The sequence below is a fragment of the Phyllobates terribilis genome, unplaced genomic scaffold (assembly GCF_046119375.1).
Source record: "Phyllobates terribilis strain yellow unplaced genomic scaffold, ASM4611937v1 Scaffold_29__1_contigs__length_15306474, whole genome shotgun sequence".
NCBI lineage: Eukaryota > Metazoa > Chordata > Amphibia > Anura > Dendrobatidae > Phyllobates > Phyllobates terribilis.
This window is the reverse complement of record NW_027362789.1, coordinates 11,912,241-11,930,881: the sequence shown is the minus strand read 5'-3', so window position 1 is coordinate 11,930,881 and position 18,641 is coordinate 11,912,241. Positions and strand designations below refer to the sequence as shown.

The following is an 18,641-nucleotide window of genomic DNA, read 5'->3' as shown; positions in this document are numbered from 1 at the left end:
TTGGTACAGAAACCTTTGTTTGAAATTACAGAGGTCAGAAGTTTCCTGTAGTTCTTGGCCAGCTTTGCACACACTGCAGGAGGGATCTTGGCCCACTCCCCCATACAAATCTTTTCCAAATCTTTGAGGTTTTGGGGCTGTCGCTGGGCAACATGGAGTTTCAGCTCACTCCAAAGATTTTCTATTGGGTTCAGGTCTGGAGACTGGCTAGGCCACTTCGGGACATTGAAATGCTTCTTATGGAACGACTTCTTAGTTGGCCTGGCTGGGTGTTTCGAGTCATTGTCATGCTGGAAGACCCAGCCATGACCCATGTTCAATGCTCTTACTGAGGGAAGAAGGTTGTTGGCCAAAATCTTGCGATACGTGACCCCATCCATCCTCCCTTCAATACGGTACAGTCGTCATGTTTGGGATGGTGTTCTTGGGTTTGTACTCATCCTTATTCTTCCTCCAAACACGGCGAGCGGAGTTGATACCAAAAAGTTCTATTTTGGCCTCATCTGACCACATGACCTTCTCCCATGCCTCCTCTGGATCACCCAGATGGTCATTGGAGAAGTTCAAACGGGCCTGGACATGTGCTTGTGTGAGCAGGGGGACCTTTAATGCCCTGCAGGATTTTAATCCATGACAGCGTAGTGTGTTACTAACGGTAATGTTTTAGACTGTGGTTCCAGCTCTCTTCAGGTCATTGTCCAGGACCTCCCGTGTAGTTCTGGGCTGATTCCTGACCTGTCTCAGAATCATTCTTACCCCACGAGGAGAGATCTTGCATGGAGCCCCAGACTGAGGAAGATTCAAAGTCATCTTGTGTTTCTTCCATTTCTTAATAATTGTGTCAATAGTTATTCCATTCTCGCCAAGCTGCTTACCTATTGTCCCGTAGCCCATCCCAGCCTTGGGCAGATCTACAATTTTGTCCTTGGTTTCTTTAGACAGCTATTTGGTCTTGGCCATGGTGGAGGTTGGAGTGTCTTTGATTGAGTGTGTGGAAAGGTGTCTTTTATACAGGTAACAAGTTCTAACAGGTGCAATTAATACAGGTAATGAGTGCAGAGTAGGAGGGCTTCTTAAAGAAAAACTTAACATGTCTGTGAGAGCCAGAATTCTTGCTGGTTGGTAGGTGATCAAATACTTATTTCATACAATGAAATACAAATTAATTATTTTAAAATCATACAATGCGATTTTCTGTTTTTTATTTTTAGATTCTGTCTCTCACAGTTGAAGTGTACCGACGATAAAAATTACAGTCCTCTCCCTTCTTTGTAGATGGAAAAAATTGCAAAATCACTAGAGTATCAAATACTTATTTTCCCCACTGTACATAACATTGTTTGGCTTTTTATTCCATATTTTGGAGGCAGAATGAACAAACAGTTGAACACCACACTTTACTGGTTCACGCTATGAGGTTTTCTATTAGACTGTGAACTGTCATTGTCTTGGTGAATAATTCAATATTTTTACATAACTTGCCATTTTTACAGACAGTTTAAGTAGAAATGTTCAAAACTATAAAATTCAAGGATATTTAATTCAAAAATAATAATTGATTTTCTTCTTGGCAGATGACTGTACCAGGAGATCAGAGGGACAGCCGACATCTTCAATTTTTAAATCAGATGATCTTGAGATCCCTCAGGCTACAATTGAAGTGAATTCCATTACTCCAGATCTACCATCATCCCTTCACAGCAAAGATTTATCATCTAGTCTTATGAAACAGGTCCTGTCTTCTGATTCATTACTGACTATTAAGGAAAATCAAAGTCCCAAAATAAGCATTAAAAAACAAGTTGCTCCTAAAGCAAAGAAGCCATTTTCACATTCTGAATATGGAAATAGTTTTCCTCTCAAAATGTCTCTTCTTAAACATCAAAAAATTCACACAGCAGAGAATATATTTTCTTGTTCCAAGTGTGGGAAATGTTTTAACCAGAAATCAAATCTTGTTAGTCACCAAAGAACTCACACAGGGGAGAAGCCATTTTCATGTTCAGATTGTGGGAAATGTTTTACAGAGAAATCGAGTCTTATGAAACATCAGAGAACTCACACAGGGGAGAAGCCATTTTCATGTTCAGAATGTGGGAAATGTTTTGCAGAGCAATCAAGTGTTATCAAACATCAGAGAACTCACACAGGGGAGAAGCCTTTTTCCTGTTCAGAATGTGGGAAATGTTTTAACCAGAAATCAAATCTTGTTAGTCACCAAAGAACTCACACAGGGGAGAAGCCTTTTTCATGTTCAGAATGTGGAAAATGTTTTACAATGAAATCAATTTTTGTTAAGCACCAAAGAACTCACACAGGGGTGAAGCCTTTTTCATGTTCAGAATGTGGGCAATGTTTTAGTCATAAATCCGATGTTGTTATACACCAGAGAACCCACACAGGGGAGAAGCCTTTATCATGTTCAGAATGTGGGAAATGTTTTACACAGAAATCACATCTTGTTAGTCACCAGAGAATTCACACAGGGGAGAAGCCATTTTCATGTTTAGAATGTGGGAAATGTTTTACACAGATATCAAGTCTGATCAGACATCAAAGAACCCACACAGGGGAGAAGCCTTTTTCATGTTCAGAATGTGGGAAATGTTTTAACCGGAAATCAGATGTTGTTATACACCAGAGAACCCACACAGGGGAGAAGCCTTTTTCATGTTCAGAATGTGGAAAATGTTTTAACCGGAAATCAGATGTTGTTATACACCAGAGAACTCACACAGGGATGAAGCCTTTTTCATGTTCAGAATGTGGAAAATGTTTTACACAGAAATCAAATTTTGTTAATCACCAAAGAATTCACACAGGAGAGAAGCCGTTTCCATGTAAAGAATGTGGAAAATGTTTTATTGTGAAATCAGATGTTGTTATACACCAGAGAACTCACACAGGGGAGAAGCCTTTTTCATGTACAGAATGTGGGAAATGTTTTAACCGGAAAGCAGATGTTGTTATACACCAGAGAACCCACACAGGGAAGAAGCCTTATTTATGTTCAGAATGTGGGAAATGTTTTACCGAGAAATCAACTCTTGTTACACATCAGAGAACTCACACAGGATAGAAGCCATTTTAATGGAAAATGTTTTGCGAATAAATCATCTCTTCTTAGTCACCAGAGCAGTCACAAGGAAGAAGCCTTTTTTTTTTCTTAATATGGGAAATGTTTAACTTGGAAAAACAAACTTATTAGCAAGAAAAATCTTTCTAATAAGTGAGTGTGTCTTATAGACTTTAGGCAGCTTCCTGTTACTGAGGAAAACATTGAAACAGTGTCCATCCTGATCAATCAGAAAATTGCTCTCTCCTCCACTCCACTTATCTAACTGATTGGTGCAAAGTAGGAGAAGAAACTACAGGAACCTGCACAGAGGCTGCATGTCCTGAATGAGCAGCTGAAGACTTCCTCAAGGACCTTTCAGATCATTTATGAAATGAGCCATTTTTAATGATTTTGACCATGTGAATTCAAATTGCACAATAAAATTTTTAGTTGCCTCTTGTTTCTGTGATATCAGAGTTTTCCTTTTACTGCTACATATAATTGATGAAAAAACACAGCAAAAAAGGGCAGCAGGGACCTGCCCAGATCTTCAGAACTAAATGCACTACCAGGGTGCAGCAAACCCACATAAAGATGGCGGCTACACAGGTGCAAAATACTGATGAGACAATCACTCACAACCTACCATTTCATGGAGGGGGTGACTGCACAAAATGGCTTGTATAGGGTGCTGTTCACACTAGGGTAGTGCACAGTATCCGGCTTACAGTCTACTAGTTAAGCCCATACTATTAGATTAGGCGGGCTGCCCAGTATTATCCAAGTGCACCCCATAGGAACAGACACCCCAGTTTACAATGCCGGAACTGATGGGCCTGGCTGCACCCTGGAATTAAAAAGTGCAAAAATACATATATATAATATATGAGATATTAGTTGATATGTTGGCCAAAATATGTAAGCTCGGAACCCGCGACAAGGGTTCTCATGCTTACGAGCCCTACTCTAAACACAAAAAGCAAAGCCACACCAAGAAGAATTAAAATTCCCCCTAGTGTGAACAGCACCCTATACAAGCCTTTTTGTGTGCAATTCAAATACTAAGCAGTCACCCCCTCCATGAAATGGTAGGTTAATTATTCTTGGTGTGTCTTTGCTTTTTGTGTGTACATATAATTGATGCATAAAAGTTTCAGTACTTTGAAACATTATTTTTGCAAATATAAAGATGCAAATATTTTGTTATGCCAATTTTCTGATATTTATTTAGAGGAAACTTAACAACAGTTCAAATAACTAAAACCTGTCTAAACACTATTGCGAAATATAAACAGTTACAGAAATTGCGATACAAAATTTGGTCCTCATTCAGGGACAACTCTTTTTTGCTTGCTTCTTGTACTCCTGCATTGAATCATTTCTTACAATTGTTCAATCATTATCTGCAAGCATTTTCATTGATATCTTTTCTCCATATCCGCAATATCTTGGTGAAATCTCTCAGCATGCTTGTTGCTCACAGCTCTGCTGTCACAGCTTCCCTGTCCCTAACGCTAGGGGTGCCCTAGCTGGCCCTGTTCCCTGGATTACTTCTGAAGGTGAAGATGCTGGGGCGATGTACCTTGTCTGAGCTCCTCAATCCACCTGCTCCCTTCCCCCACCCGGGGAAGAGAGGAGTAGTAGTGTATCGCAATACACCAACCAGACTAACACGGTAATACAAACAGGGATAAAGGAAATACCAATCATACAAATATATGCACACAAACAACAGAGGATAACACTGGGGAGTGGAAGAATGGGGTAAAACCAAAGTAGAAGAAGAGGATTATACACACAACCAAAACCATGCAACAGTCTTAGCTAAATCCACAAACGCCTTCTCAAACAACAGCTAGCTCTGGTAATGACTGCTAGCTAGAATCCAGTATATATAGGAACGAGGAGTGGCTAATAGTGAATAGCTGTGAACACTAAGGCAGGAAAGCTTCAAGGAGCTCTCAACTGAGCAGATTAACTCCTGTACTGTTAGAAGAAATCTGCACCATTTAATATGAAGGTGAAAGGCTTCTAATGAGTGCAGGATTAGGAGGAATCAGACTCTGCAGTGTTCTGGCTCCTCTCTGTCGCAGTAAACCCATGACAGTAACCCCTTCTACGAGGGACCTCTGGAACCTCATAGCTGGGTTTATCAGGGTGTACCGCATAAAAAGACCAGATCAACCTGGCTGCATGGACGTCAGATGCTGGTACCCACATCCTCTCCTCAGGACCATAACTCTTCCAGTGTACCAGTTACTGAAGTGACAGATGAACTAAGCAAGAATCAACGATCTTACCTATTTGGAATTCCAAATGTCCATCCACAATGACCAGAGATGGCAGTAGCGCTGATGATACAAAGGACGCAACGTATTTTTTGGGTAGAGACTAATGGAACATTATGGATCCTAAAGGTGGGCGGCAAATCAAGGTGGAATGCTACGGGATTGACGACGGCCACAATCTTATAAGAACCAGTGAACCTGGGACCCAGTTTCTAAGATGGAACCTTCAACTTAATGCTCCTTGAAGACAACCACACCAAGTCATCACACAGGTCCAGACCCACCACACGTCTCCAATCAGCCACACTCTTATATTTGGATCCCATCTTCCTCAAGCAATCAAGAACCCTTTGCCACACAGACGTAATTGATGATGGAAAACCTTCTTCAGGTATTCCTGTTAAATGGGGACTTACCAGTGGATTCATGACAATGATTATTCACTACAAATTCAGCAAGAGGTAAGTCAGTAACCCCATCCTCCTGATTCTCAGACATAAAACACCTAAGATAAGTCTCAAGATTCTGGTTAACATGTTCAGTTTGCCCTTTAGACTGCGGAAGACTGCTGAAGAGAACAACAGATGGATCCTCAAAAGATTGCAAGATGCCCATCAAAATTTGGAAATAAACTACATCCCCCAATCAGAAAAAATATCAGTAGGGTTCCCATGTAATTTTACCATCTCTCTGATGAAAATCTGCATCAAAGTCTTGGTGTTAGGTAATGCGGGTTGCACAATGAAATGTGACATCTTACTGAATCTGTCCACCACCACCAAAATTACAGTATTACCTACCGACACGGGTAGATTAGTATTAGTGATAAAATCGAACGATAAATGAATCCACAGTCTACTGGGAATCGCCAATGGATGGAGAGACCAAGATGAACAAGTATGAGAGATCTTAGAACATGCTCAGACACGGCAGGCGGCTACCTACTCGTGAACATCCTGATGAACTCCTGACCACCAAAAACGCAGAGTAAGGAGATCTGTAGTGTCTTTATAACAGGGATGTCTGTCCAAGACCCAATCATGATGTTCACTGAGAACTCTAAGATGGAGATTCACATGTACAAACAGTTTACCTAATAAACAGGCAGCAGGTGCGTCCCCCTGAGCCTCAATAACCTCCTTCTCAAGATCGGAGCATATAGATGCAATAACCACCCCATTTTGCAGTATAGAAATTGGTTCACAATTATCTCCACCGCTGGAAAAGGCATCCACCTTAATGTTCTTGTTCCCTGGCCTATATGTAACGAAAAAGTTAAATCTGGTGAAGAATAACGGCCATCCCACCTGTCTAGGCGTTAGACGTTTCGTAGACTCTAGATATACCAGATTCTTATGGTCCGTGATTACCATAATCGGATGATCTGCCCCCTCCAGAAAATGATGCCACTCTCCAAAAGCCCACTTGGTTGCCAAGAGTTCCCTGTTACCAATGTCATAATTTCTCTCAGCGAGTGACAGTTTTTTAGAAAAGTATGCACATGGATGCCATTTACTAGGAGATGCACCCTGCGACAAAACAGCCCCCACACACACTTCTGACATGTCAACTTCAGCAATGAATGGCTGAGTGACGTCAGGCTGCATGAGAATCGGCACAAATACAAAACACTCCTTAAGGTATTGAATGCCTCCCTGGCCGGACTGTACCATTTAGAAAAGTCAGTCCATTTTCTGGTCATATCCGCCAGAGGTTTGGCCACTACCGAAAAGTTTTTATGAACTTGCGGTAGTAGTTGGCGAAACCCAAATACCTTTGTAACGCCTTTAAATCCTCAGGACAATCCCAATCCTGTTCCGCCCAGACTTTTGCTGGATCCATGTGAAAACCGGTGGATGATAAAATCTAGCCTATAAAAGGGATCTCCTCAAGAGAACATACACTTCTCTGGTTTAACAAATACTTCATTGACTCTGAGTATCTGTAAGACCTACCTGACATGTACCTGATATGACTCAAGGTCAGGCGCAAAAATTAATGTAATCAAGATAGATCACAACAAATATACCTGCCGGGTGACTAAACATGACATTTACAAAATGCTGAAAGACGGCGGGAGCATCACTCAACCCAAATAGCATGGCAAAGGTTCTCATAGTGTCCCTCAGGCATATTGAAAGCTGTTTTTCACTCATCCCCCTCTTTAATACGAATGAGATTATATGCCCCCCTGAGAACCAGTTTAGAAAACCATTTTGCTGCCACGATCTGATTAAATAAGTCCGGGGTGAGAGGGATCAGATACGGTTCCCAGACCGTGATTGGATTTAGTTTGCGGAAATCTAGGTAGGGGCGTAACCCCCCGTCTTTCTTTACAAGGAAAACCCCTTCAGCAATGGGGGATGACGATGGTGTGATATGATCCTTTTTTTTAACTTTCCGTGATATAGTCCTTCATGGCCCGCTTCTATGGACCAGAGATTTTACAAAGTCTGCTCTTAGGCAGCTTGGCCCCAGAAACAAGATTAATGGCACAGTCATAAGGTTGATGGGAAGGGAGATTTTGACACCCCTGCTCCGAGAACACATCCTCAAAGTCAGACAGGTATTTAGGCACAGACTGGGTATCCACACTAGCCAGCCAGGTGCCCAGTGTCCTTGACAATACTTGATCCAATTTGCTACCTCCTGAGTCTGCCAATCTACCACAGGGTTGTGCAGTGTGAGCAAAGGTAGTCTCAGAACCACAAGAGAGGGCAGACCCTCTAGCACATAAAACTCAATACATTCTGAGTGTATGGCCTACCTGTAGATGTAACCCTCGGATGACTTGAGTAAAACACCCCTGGCTCAAGGATGCAGAGTTGATGCTGATTATGGGTATGTGTCTGGACAGTGTATATGGTTTGAGGCCCCGGACCTGGACGAACCTAACGTTTATCAAATTAAACCCGCCCCACTGTCCAGAAAGGCCGAAATGATCACCTTATTTTTGTCCAGATGGATTCCATACTCCCCCTTTACGCTGAACTCGAGTTTGATACACAGAACGAGTCACCACACCCAACTGCATAGGCTCCTCAGATGACTCAGACCAGGGTTCCCTTGGCGCTGGACCTCTCGCATATTGGGGTGTTTCTTTATGTCTCTGGCGAAGACTGTGATCCACCTGGATAGCCAGAGACATGGCTGCTTCAAGAGAAACTGGAGTCTCCTATACGACAAGGGCATACCGATAGCCCTTGACAAAACTGGCTACGTCGTGCGGGGTCATTCCTCTTAGTGTCAGTGTATCACCTCCGAAACTCAGAGCAATACACCTCCGCTGGCCGATCTCCCTGCTGAAGCTGACATAGCATGGACTCAGCCAGGGAGATGCGGTCAGGGTCGTTGTATATATGACCCAGGACTAAAAGAAATTCCTCCACCGTCCGGAGCAATTGGGAGTCTGGCGGGAGAGAAAATGCCCATACTTGGGGGTCACCCTGAAGGAGCGAGATTAGTATCCCCACCCATTGCTCCTCGGTTCCTGAGGAGATAGGACATAACCTGAAGTACAGCTTACAGGCCTCCCTGAAGAAAACAAACATGTCACGCCCCCCCAAAGAAGCTGTCAGGCAAAGCAATCTTGGGCTCCACAGGGGGTTGCCTGGGAGTCATGGTCCCAGGACCTGACGTGTTAGGGAGCTGCAACATGACAGTGCATAGATCTGCAACCTCTAGGCTAAGTTGCTGCAGTTGCCCTGTGAGAGCCGTGATAGGATCCATGATGGATCAGAAAACAGTTTCAGCCAGAGTTAATGTCATGACTCTGTTGTCGGGTATCCCAGGACCAGGGGCTCCTTCCCTGTCCCTAACGCTAGGGACGTCCTAACTTGCCCATGTTCCTCGAATTACTTCTGAAGGTGAAAATGCCGGGACCACGTACCTTGTCTGAACTCCTCAATCTGCCTGTTCTCTTCCTCCACCAAGGGAAGAGAGGAGTAATAGTGTAAGGCAATACACCAACCAGAGTAACAAGGTAATGCAAACAGGGATAAAGGAAAATACCAATCATACAAATATATGCACACAAACAACAGAGGATAACAGTGGTGAGTGGAGGATGGGAAAAACCAAAGTAGGAGAAAGAGAGGATTAATACACAACCAAAACCATGCAACAGTCTTAGATAAATCCACCAAACGCCTTCTCAAACAACAACAAACCACCAAACTCCTAACCATGCAGCATGAGGCTCTCTCTAGCAATGACTGCTAACTAGAGTCCAGTATATACAGTTGTGCTCAAAAGTTTACATACCCCGTCAGAATTTTTGCTTTCTTTGCCTTGTTTCAGAGAATATGAATGATAACAAAAAAAAAATTTGGTTGGGTGAAGCCATTTATTGTCAAACTACTGTGTTTTCTCTTTTTAAATCTTAATGACAACCAAAAACATCCAAATAACCCTGATCAAAAGTTCACATACCCCAGTTCTTAATACCGTGTATTGCCCCCTCTAACATCAATGACAGCTTGAAGTCTTTTGTGGTAGTTGTGGATGAGGTTGTTAATTTTATTATTCCACTGTATAGGAGGCTGAGGTGACCAAACTGCATAGGGGGGCTGTGGGGGATATAATACTGGGTCTATGGTGACCATACTGTATTCGAGGCTGTTGGGGACCTTGGATTGAGACTGGAGAAGAAGGAAATCTGCAGAGTCTAGCTCTGCCTGTGATGGGTGTGTATGTGACTAGCAAAGTTATAGATGTGGATGTGGGGTAGATATGCCAAGTACGAGTCAAATGAAAATATTTTGAAAGCAGAAAAAAAGGGGGAGAGAAGGTAATGAATTTATTTCTCTGCGAGGCACTGTAGGACTAGAGAAAGAAAAACTACTATAAAAACTACTATATACCAACTATCCTTGTGTTTTTTCCTGGTCTTTTAAAAAATACACACACTTTTTTATGTTGTGCACTTGTCACTGTGACGTAGCATCATATGATCTCAGGGGTCCGTTACTGCTCGCCTTTCTTTTAAATGTATTGTCCATATATTCCAGTACTTTTGAATTGTAATCCTTACTGTGGTTTTGTCCTGATGAAGAGGTTTGTAGACCTTGAAATGCGTTGACGCAATAAACTGCAATCATACCACATCTGCGTCTATGATCACACTTTGGATACTTGGCAGCGTGTTTTTTGAATCAACAGATTCCATATTCTATTGCATCAAACCCCATTGGTGATCCTGCAGCAGCCTTCACATGCTTCACACAGGGATTGTGACTGTCACAACCCCATCAGGTGAGCTTATTTCTTAACTCCCTACACCCTTTTCTGACAAGATAAGACCCTATCTTGTATTTCTTGTCTTTCCAGTTTTTCCATTTTTATTTACCAAAAGGACCTGGAAAGAGATCTCCAAATGGCAGAAGAGACCGAGTACTTAGCTAAAATGGAATCATGTATTTCATTAAGAAGATCTACACTTAAAGAAGGTGGAACATAAAGTTTATTTATAGGTAAACCTTCCGGCACACTGAATGCGCTGCCTGATATCTACCCCCAAAGCACTAAACACCACCCCCTCAATAAGAATCTTGACTGGATTTTCGTCCATCAACTCTGCGACTAGACTAAGGGACAAAGAGTCAGCCTTGACATTCTTGGATTTGGGGAGATAAGTAATGGCAAAATCAAACCAGGCAACATGGTCCCACCAAGCCTGTCTGGTGCTTAAGCACTTAGCAGCGTCACTATACAACAGGTTCTTATGATCGGTAGAGACAGATCTGTCTCTACCGATCATAAGAACCTCATGTCTTGCCCACCTCATGTCTTGCCCACTCCAACCAATTTCTCCATTCCTCAAAGGCTCTTTTAACTGCCAGAAGCTCTCGGTCACCTATATCATGAATAGACTCTGCTTCAGTGAACTTCTGGGAAAGAAAAGCACAAGGATGTAGATACCCTATTTTTTTCTGTGAAAGAACAGCTCACATACTAATAGCAGAAGCTTCTACCACGACAAAGAAAAGCAGATTGACCTCAGGTTGGCTCAGAACAGGAGCCCTAGAGAAAGCTGTTTGAGAGGATGAAAAGCATTTACTGCCTCAGCTGACCAAGAAGAAAAACCTATTCCCTTCTTAGTTGTGCCTGTAAAATACTTGAGAAGGTAGAGCACTTACTGACTGCTCTACTGACTCAGCTAGCCAGGGGGGAAAGCAGTGTCAAGTAAGGTGGACAGCAAGATACATGGGAGGAGAAATCAGCAATGGAAGAGATGAGGGAGGCCGACCAGTGGGAGGAGAGAAGGAGATGAATTAGTAAAGCCATCAGTAAGTTCTTTCTCTTCTCTGTCAAATTATTTTTATTGTGTTTTTTTAGAAGGGGAGGATATACATTACACACAAAAGGATCTAAATACTATACTAACAGCCTGAAGAAAATAGAGGAAAGGGAACAGGGGAAAGAATAAAGAATAATAAAGAACAAAGTATACATACTTACACGTCCTCTACTGTCTGGTTATCTAGTACGTCTTTTGCGCAAGATGAGACATCGGTGTATTCATCGGGACTTTTTGATACAAATTTAAGGATTTCATCCTTTATTTTTTTATCAGGATCTGAGGAAGTGTCTTCAGAATTATCGCTTTCTTCATCCACAGGCAAATGACAGTAAATGTTATTGGAGTAAAATTCACTATATGATTATCAGGTTATATGGATTCCTTCATCATAAATAGCAGTGTAGGACTCCTCGTATACTGGTCCTCTGTATTGCACTCACAGATATTTTAATCATATGTGTTACACGCACGCAGCCTAAGTTCAGATAGGGGCGAGACCGGTTACATGAATTCGTTGGAATCCTGGGGGAACCATTATTCCAGGCAACCATAGGCTGCAGCTTCTCTCAGGCACAGGACAGATTCAATTGCTGACCAGACACATTTGACAAGAGTCAAAAACGGTAGAACAGTAACATTTAATGAGGCATGGCCAGTGCAATGTAAATGTCTCTTTAAGCAACAGGCTCCAGTAATAACAGTACAGTCTCCTTTGCAGCACAGCAGTACACAGTCTATTATCCGGTAGCACAGTACAGCACAGTTTTAATGGATACACAACCACAGGTTTTTCCTTCACAAGGACTCAATTGTACACAGCGTTCTTCATCCTGCATGGAGATGGAGGGGGGGGGGTTGATGAGGAAGATGATCTCTGTGACACAATTCCTTCCAGTCCTTATCTTCCTGCCCAATGATAGACTTCCTGAACTAGCAGTGCAGGGTATCTGACCTGAGTTGAGCTTCACCCTGGACTTGAATCCTGTTCTCTTTCCTGCACTTCTGTGAGATACAGATCACACACACCACTTCTTTCTTTGGCTGCAGCCAGAATAGTAAACAAGTTCCCCACAATCCCCCTGGGGCTCTGCTAACCACTCCCTGTCTCTTGTGATTGTGTTAACCCCTCTAGATGCTTTTGAAGCAACAGCACTACTTCTGCATGCCACATATGATTATCAGGTGATATGGATTCCTTCATCATAAATGGAGGTGTAGGACTCCTCGTATACTGGTCCTCTGTATTGCACTCACAGATATTGTAATCCCGTTTCTGCAGTCACTATTACTGGATGAGGGGACATAGATGTAAAGTTGTTTCCTATTGTTATCTGTGTCCCTGAGAGAGGTGTTATCCTCTACCTGGGTTCACATTCTGCACTTTCCCAGCCCTGGTTTACATGTGGCTTATGAATATTCCTGTCACTCATTGACTGCAGGGAAGGTCTGAGACATACCTGTGCTGGAGCCAGAATTGCTGGTGACCTGTCCTGTATGTCTGTGGGAGGACAATGTCCTAAGTCTGTGCGTTCCTCCATGTATTATCAGGATTAGAGCCAACACTCAGCTGTTTTCCAGCAGCCGCCATTGATAGAAAACACCTGCCTGAGTGAGGACAGCCGAGGCAAAGGGACTTCACACTTCACAGTGGCTGTTAGTCAGCTGGATGAGATCCGGCAGGCTGACGGGCGGAGGGATCCAACCTGCATTGGAGAGGGAACCGCGCATGCTCGGCCTCTAGAGATGGCTAGAAGGATGGACATAAATACCAGTAATGCTATCACTAGGGGGCGCCATACTGATCATCAGAGGAACATATATTTTGAATGTGGCATCATCTGTAATAGGTTTAATTTACAAAAGCATTTCTTTACATGATACTTACAGGATTACCTATATGTTCTATGGTGGCACCACCCCTTTAAGGAGACAGCTTTAATTGCTCTTTGGAGAGTCCGTCCTCCTAATGTATACCAATACTCCTGTTTTTCGTCCACATTCTCCTCTTTGTGGAGAAATGATTTGTCTCTTGGAAATGAACTGATGCAGGGTCTTATATCTGACATCAGCTCCTGCCCAGAGCGCTATCCCATCATTCTCCTCTGTGTCTCCCTAAGCTTAATCCCCCAATGCAGTACAGACCCACAGGGAAATTAACCCCTTTTGGTTACAAGTTATAGACCTTAAGGGGAAAATTAAAGGGGAACTAAAGAAGTATCTTGTGATTAATAAAAATACACCTTCTATCTTATATGTATGGGAAGCCATGAAGGCCGACCTTAGAGGAATATTTATAACAGAAATCTCAGCAGCTAAATCCCGAACTAAGCAGCAGGATCAATTGGTGTTTCAGGAATTGGGAGATGCAGAGAGTGCGATGATTACAGATCCAACGCCGGCTGCGCAAAACAGGCTGAAAGCAGCTCAGGACCTGCTGAATCAGGGAACATTGCAGCCGCAGGAAGGAAGAAGCTGTTTCATAAGGTACAATATTGTGAAGAGGGGGATAAAGCAGGTCACTTATATCTGTGATAGCTGCCACCCAGAGGGACTCCGCCTTTATATCCAGTCTGCAGACTAGGGAGGGTAATGTGGTACAGTCCACAGTGGACATACTGAAAGTGTTGGAGGAATACTATGCAAGCTGTATACTTCTCAGGTTCAACCCTCAGAAGAACAGACCCAGGACCTTCCTAGATAAAGCTCAGCTCCCGGTCCTTTCCTTAAACTCTCGGAATTTATTAGATGAACCGCTTGATGTAGAAGAGCTAGAATGGGAACTGGCTCAATGGCCAACGATAAAGCATCGGGAATGGATGGTCTTCCAGTGGAAGTATATAAGAGATATAAGGAAATATTACTACCAGTGTTATTGGATGTATACAATTTATGTTTTCAAGGTGGATCATTGCCCACGTCCATGCAGGAAGCCATAATTACAGTGTTACCTAAACAAGGCAAGACCCCCAGCTTGCCGGCATCCTATAGACTCATCTCTCTTTTAACAGTAGACGTCAAACTTCTTGCTAACAGACTCTCAAAAGTAATCTCAATAATACACCCCAATCAGTCTGGGATTATGCCAAATAAGTCCACAGCGATCAATCTCAGAAGGCTTTATATTAATATACAAGCAAGGACTGATAATATTGGTCAGAGAGTGATCCTGTCTTTGGTCCCAGCTAAGGCCTTTGACAGTGTAGAATGGCCATATTTGTGACCTACATTGCGGCAGATGGGCTTTGGTGACAAATTTATATAATGGGTGCAATTGCTTTATTCGGACTCAAAGGCCAAAATAAGAGCGAATGGCTCTATGGCTAACCGATTTTTGTTGTACAGAGGTACAAGACAAGGATGCCCCCTGTCTCTCATTGTTTTCAATAGCAACTGAACCTCTTGTGGCAGTAATTAGTAAAATGTCTGAGATAAATGGATTTAAATATGGGACCAAGGAAAAGAAGGTGGCATTGTTTGCCCATGATTTACGATTATTCCTTGGGGATGCTTGGGGGTCTCTGGAGAGCATGATGGCGACTATCTCTAGCTGACTTATTCCTTCCAAAGACCATACTAAGGACTAGGGAGCACTTATTACGGGTGGAGAAATGGCCATTCGGGCAAACAGGAAAAAGAAAGGAAAATTCAAAATAATGGGGATGATCACCATAATTACAATAAAACGGCGAGGTTCCAGCAGACTGACTAACCCGACTGTTAGGCCACGGCTCCACTGTCAGTATTTGGTCAGTATTTTTCCTCAGGAGTGGGAGCCAAAACCAGGTGAGGAACAACCAGAAAAAAGGTATAATAGAAACAAGTCACCAATTCTACATTTATCACCCACTCCTGGTTTTGGCTCCCACTCCTGAGAAACAATACTGCCCAAATAGTAATAGTGGGGCGGTGGCCTGAAAGGCAAACTCAGCAAGAAGTAAGAATGAAGTCGCAACAAAACACTGAGCTGCAACAAAACACCTTAAAATTTGAGATTGATTAGTCCTTTCTGTCTGACCATTGGTTTCAGGGTGGTAGGCACAGGAAAATAAATGAATTCCCAGTTTATTACAAAAAGCTCTGCAGAATTTGGAGACAAATTACACTCCCCTATCAAACACAATGTTAATAGGGATCCCATGTAGCCGTACTTTATGAGAAATAAAAAACCTGTAGAATGTCTCTGCATTAGGTAATCCTCTGACAAAGGAACAAAATGAGCCCGTTTAATGAATCGGTCAACAGCCACCCAAAGACAGTCTTCCCACCAGACAGAGGCAAATCTGTGATGAAATCCATGGACTTCACTGTCTTTCTGGAATTGCAATGGAGCCAATACTCCACCTGGACTGTTAAGACAGACTTTAGCGTGTGCGTAAACTACACAAGCAGATACAAAATCTTTAATATAATTATTCATAGATGGCCACCAAAAAAGCCTAGTAATAGCTTTCTGCATAGCTGTGAACCGCGGATGACCACTCATGATTAAATCATGAAGCTCCTGCAACAGACGCAATCTTAGGTACCCAACTACAAATAATTTGGACCTAGGCATGGCGAAAGGAGACGATTGGACTTTACAGATCTCAGCTTCAACCTCCAAGGATATCACAGAAACCACAATGCCCTCAGGGAGAATGGAGGTTTTGGAGGAGAAACAGAACTAAAACTGCTTGGACCCCGGCCTGAAAGTGATAGAGAAATTGAATCTAGAGAAAAATAAGGACCCTCTGGCCTGTCTAGAAGTTAGCCATTTACCTGATTCAATATACGCTAAATTCTTCTGGTCAGTGACCACAGTGATTTGATGAGCTTCTCCCTCCAGAAAATGTCTTCAAACCTTAAAGGACAATATAATAGTGAGTAACTCACAATTCCCAACAGCATAATTTCTTTCAGCAGATGAAAATTTTTTCGAGAAAAAAGCACATGACCCCAGATTGGTCAGAGTTTTGGAACCCTGAGATAAAACGGCCCCTACCCCGACCTCCGAAACATCCACATCCACAATGAATGGTTCTTGGACATCGAGTTGGATTAGAAAAGGAGCAGACATAAAACACTTCTTCAATTTTTCAAAAGCCCCAATAGCATCCGGTGGCGAAACCTTGAGATCTGCACCATTACGTGTGAGGCCAGTAATCTGAGAAAAAAAACCCTAAAGAATTTCCTATAATAGTTGGCGAATCCTACAAAATGTTGCAACACTTTCAGGTCACTAGGTTGGACCCAATCTATTATGGCTTTCACCTTCCCAGGATCCATCGTAAACCCATCAGCCGATAAAATGACCCGGGAATGAAACTTCCTGAACAGAAAAAAAAACATTTCTCAATTGTAACAAAGAAAGAATTCTCCCTCAACCTTTCTAATACAACAAGGACATGTTCCTGGTGAGAATCCAAATCAGGAGAGAAAATTCTATATCATCAAGATAAATCACAAGAAATCTCCCAAAGTAATCAGAGAAATATCATTCAGAAAGTTGTGAAATCCTGTTGGTGCATTGGAGAATCCAAATGGCAGAACAAGATTATCAAATTAAACCTCCGCTCCGTACACCTCGTACACACACGGCTACGCTCCGTACACCTTGTGCACGCGGCTCTGCTCCGTACACCTCGTACACGCGCGGCTCCGCTAAGTACACCTCGTACACGCGCGGCTCTGCTCCGTACAACTCGTACACGGGCGGCTCTGCTCCGTACGCCTCGTACACGCGCGGCTCTGCTCCGTACGCCTCGTACACGCGCGGCTCCGCTCCGTACGCCTCGTACACGCGCGGCTCCGCTCCGTACGCCTCGTGCACGCGCGGCTCCGCTCCGTACGCCTCGTACACGCGCGGCTCCGCTCCGTACGCCTCGTACACGCGCGGCTCCGCTCCGTACGCCTCGTACACGCGCGGCTCCGCTCCGTACGCCTCGTACACGCGCGGCTCCGCTCCGTACGCCTCGTACACGCGCGGCTCCGCTCCGTACGCCTCGCACACGCGCGGCTCCGCTCCGTACGCCTCGCACACGCGCGGCTCCGCTCCGTACGCCTCGCACACGCGCGGCTCCGCTCCGTACGCCTCGCACACGCGCGGCTCCGCTCCGTACGCCTCGCACACGCGCGGCTTTGCTCCGTACGCCTCGTACACGCGCGGCTCTGCTCCGTACGCCTCGTACACACGCGGCTCTGCTCCGTACGCCTCGTACACACGCGGCTCTGCTCCGTACGCCTCGTACACACGCGGCTCTGCTCCGTACGCCTCGTACACACGCGGCTCTGCTCCGTACGCCTCGTACACACGCGGCTCTGCTCCGTACGCCTCGTACACACGCGGCTCTGCTCCGTACGCCTCGTACACACGCGGCTCTGCTCCGTACGCCTCGTACACACGCGGCTCTGCTCCGTACGCCTCGTACACACGCGGCTCCGCTCCGCACGCCTCGTACACACGCGGCTCTGCTCCGTAAGCCTCGTACACACGCGGCTCCGCTCCGTACGCTTCGTACACACGCGGCTCCGCTCCGTACGCTTCGTACACACGCGGCTCTGCTCCGTACGCCTCGCACACACGCGGCTCCGCTCCGTACGCCTCGTACACACACGGCTCTGCTCCGTACACCTCGAACACACGCGGCTCCGCTCCGTACATCTAGTACACACGCGGCTCCGCTCCGTACACCTCGTACACACGCGGCTCTGCTCCGTACACCTCGTACACGCGCGGCTCTGCTCCGTACACCTCGTACACACGCGGCTCTGCTCCGTACACCTCGTACACACGCGGCTCTGCTCCGTACACCTCGTACACACGCGGCTCTGCTCCGTACACCTCGTACACGCGCGGCTCTGCTCCGTACACCTCGTACACGCGCGGCTCTGCTCCGTACACCTCGTACACGCGCGGCTCTGCTCCGTACACCTCGTAAACGCGCGGCTCTGCTCCGTACACCTCGTAAACGCGCGGCTCTGCTCCGTACACCTCGTACACGCGCGGCTCTGCTCC

At 44.5% G+C, this 18,641-nt stretch overlaps 1 protein-coding gene across 1 annotated transcript in view; it reads left to right on the top strand.

The window, feature by feature from the left end:
* LOC141178631 (uncharacterized) overlaps window positions 1–3,207 on the top strand; it is a 48,941-nt gene extending 45,734 nt beyond the window's left edge. The window contains exon 7 of the mRNA XM_073660520.1: window positions 1,575–3,207. Coding sequence (XP_073516621.1) covers window positions 1,575–3,079 — 1,505 coding nt within the window. The 3' untranslated portion in view covers window positions 3,080–3,207. The remainder of the gene's footprint in view (window positions 1–1,574) is intronic.
* The last annotated feature ends 15,434 nt before the right edge of the window (window positions 3,208–18,641 follow it).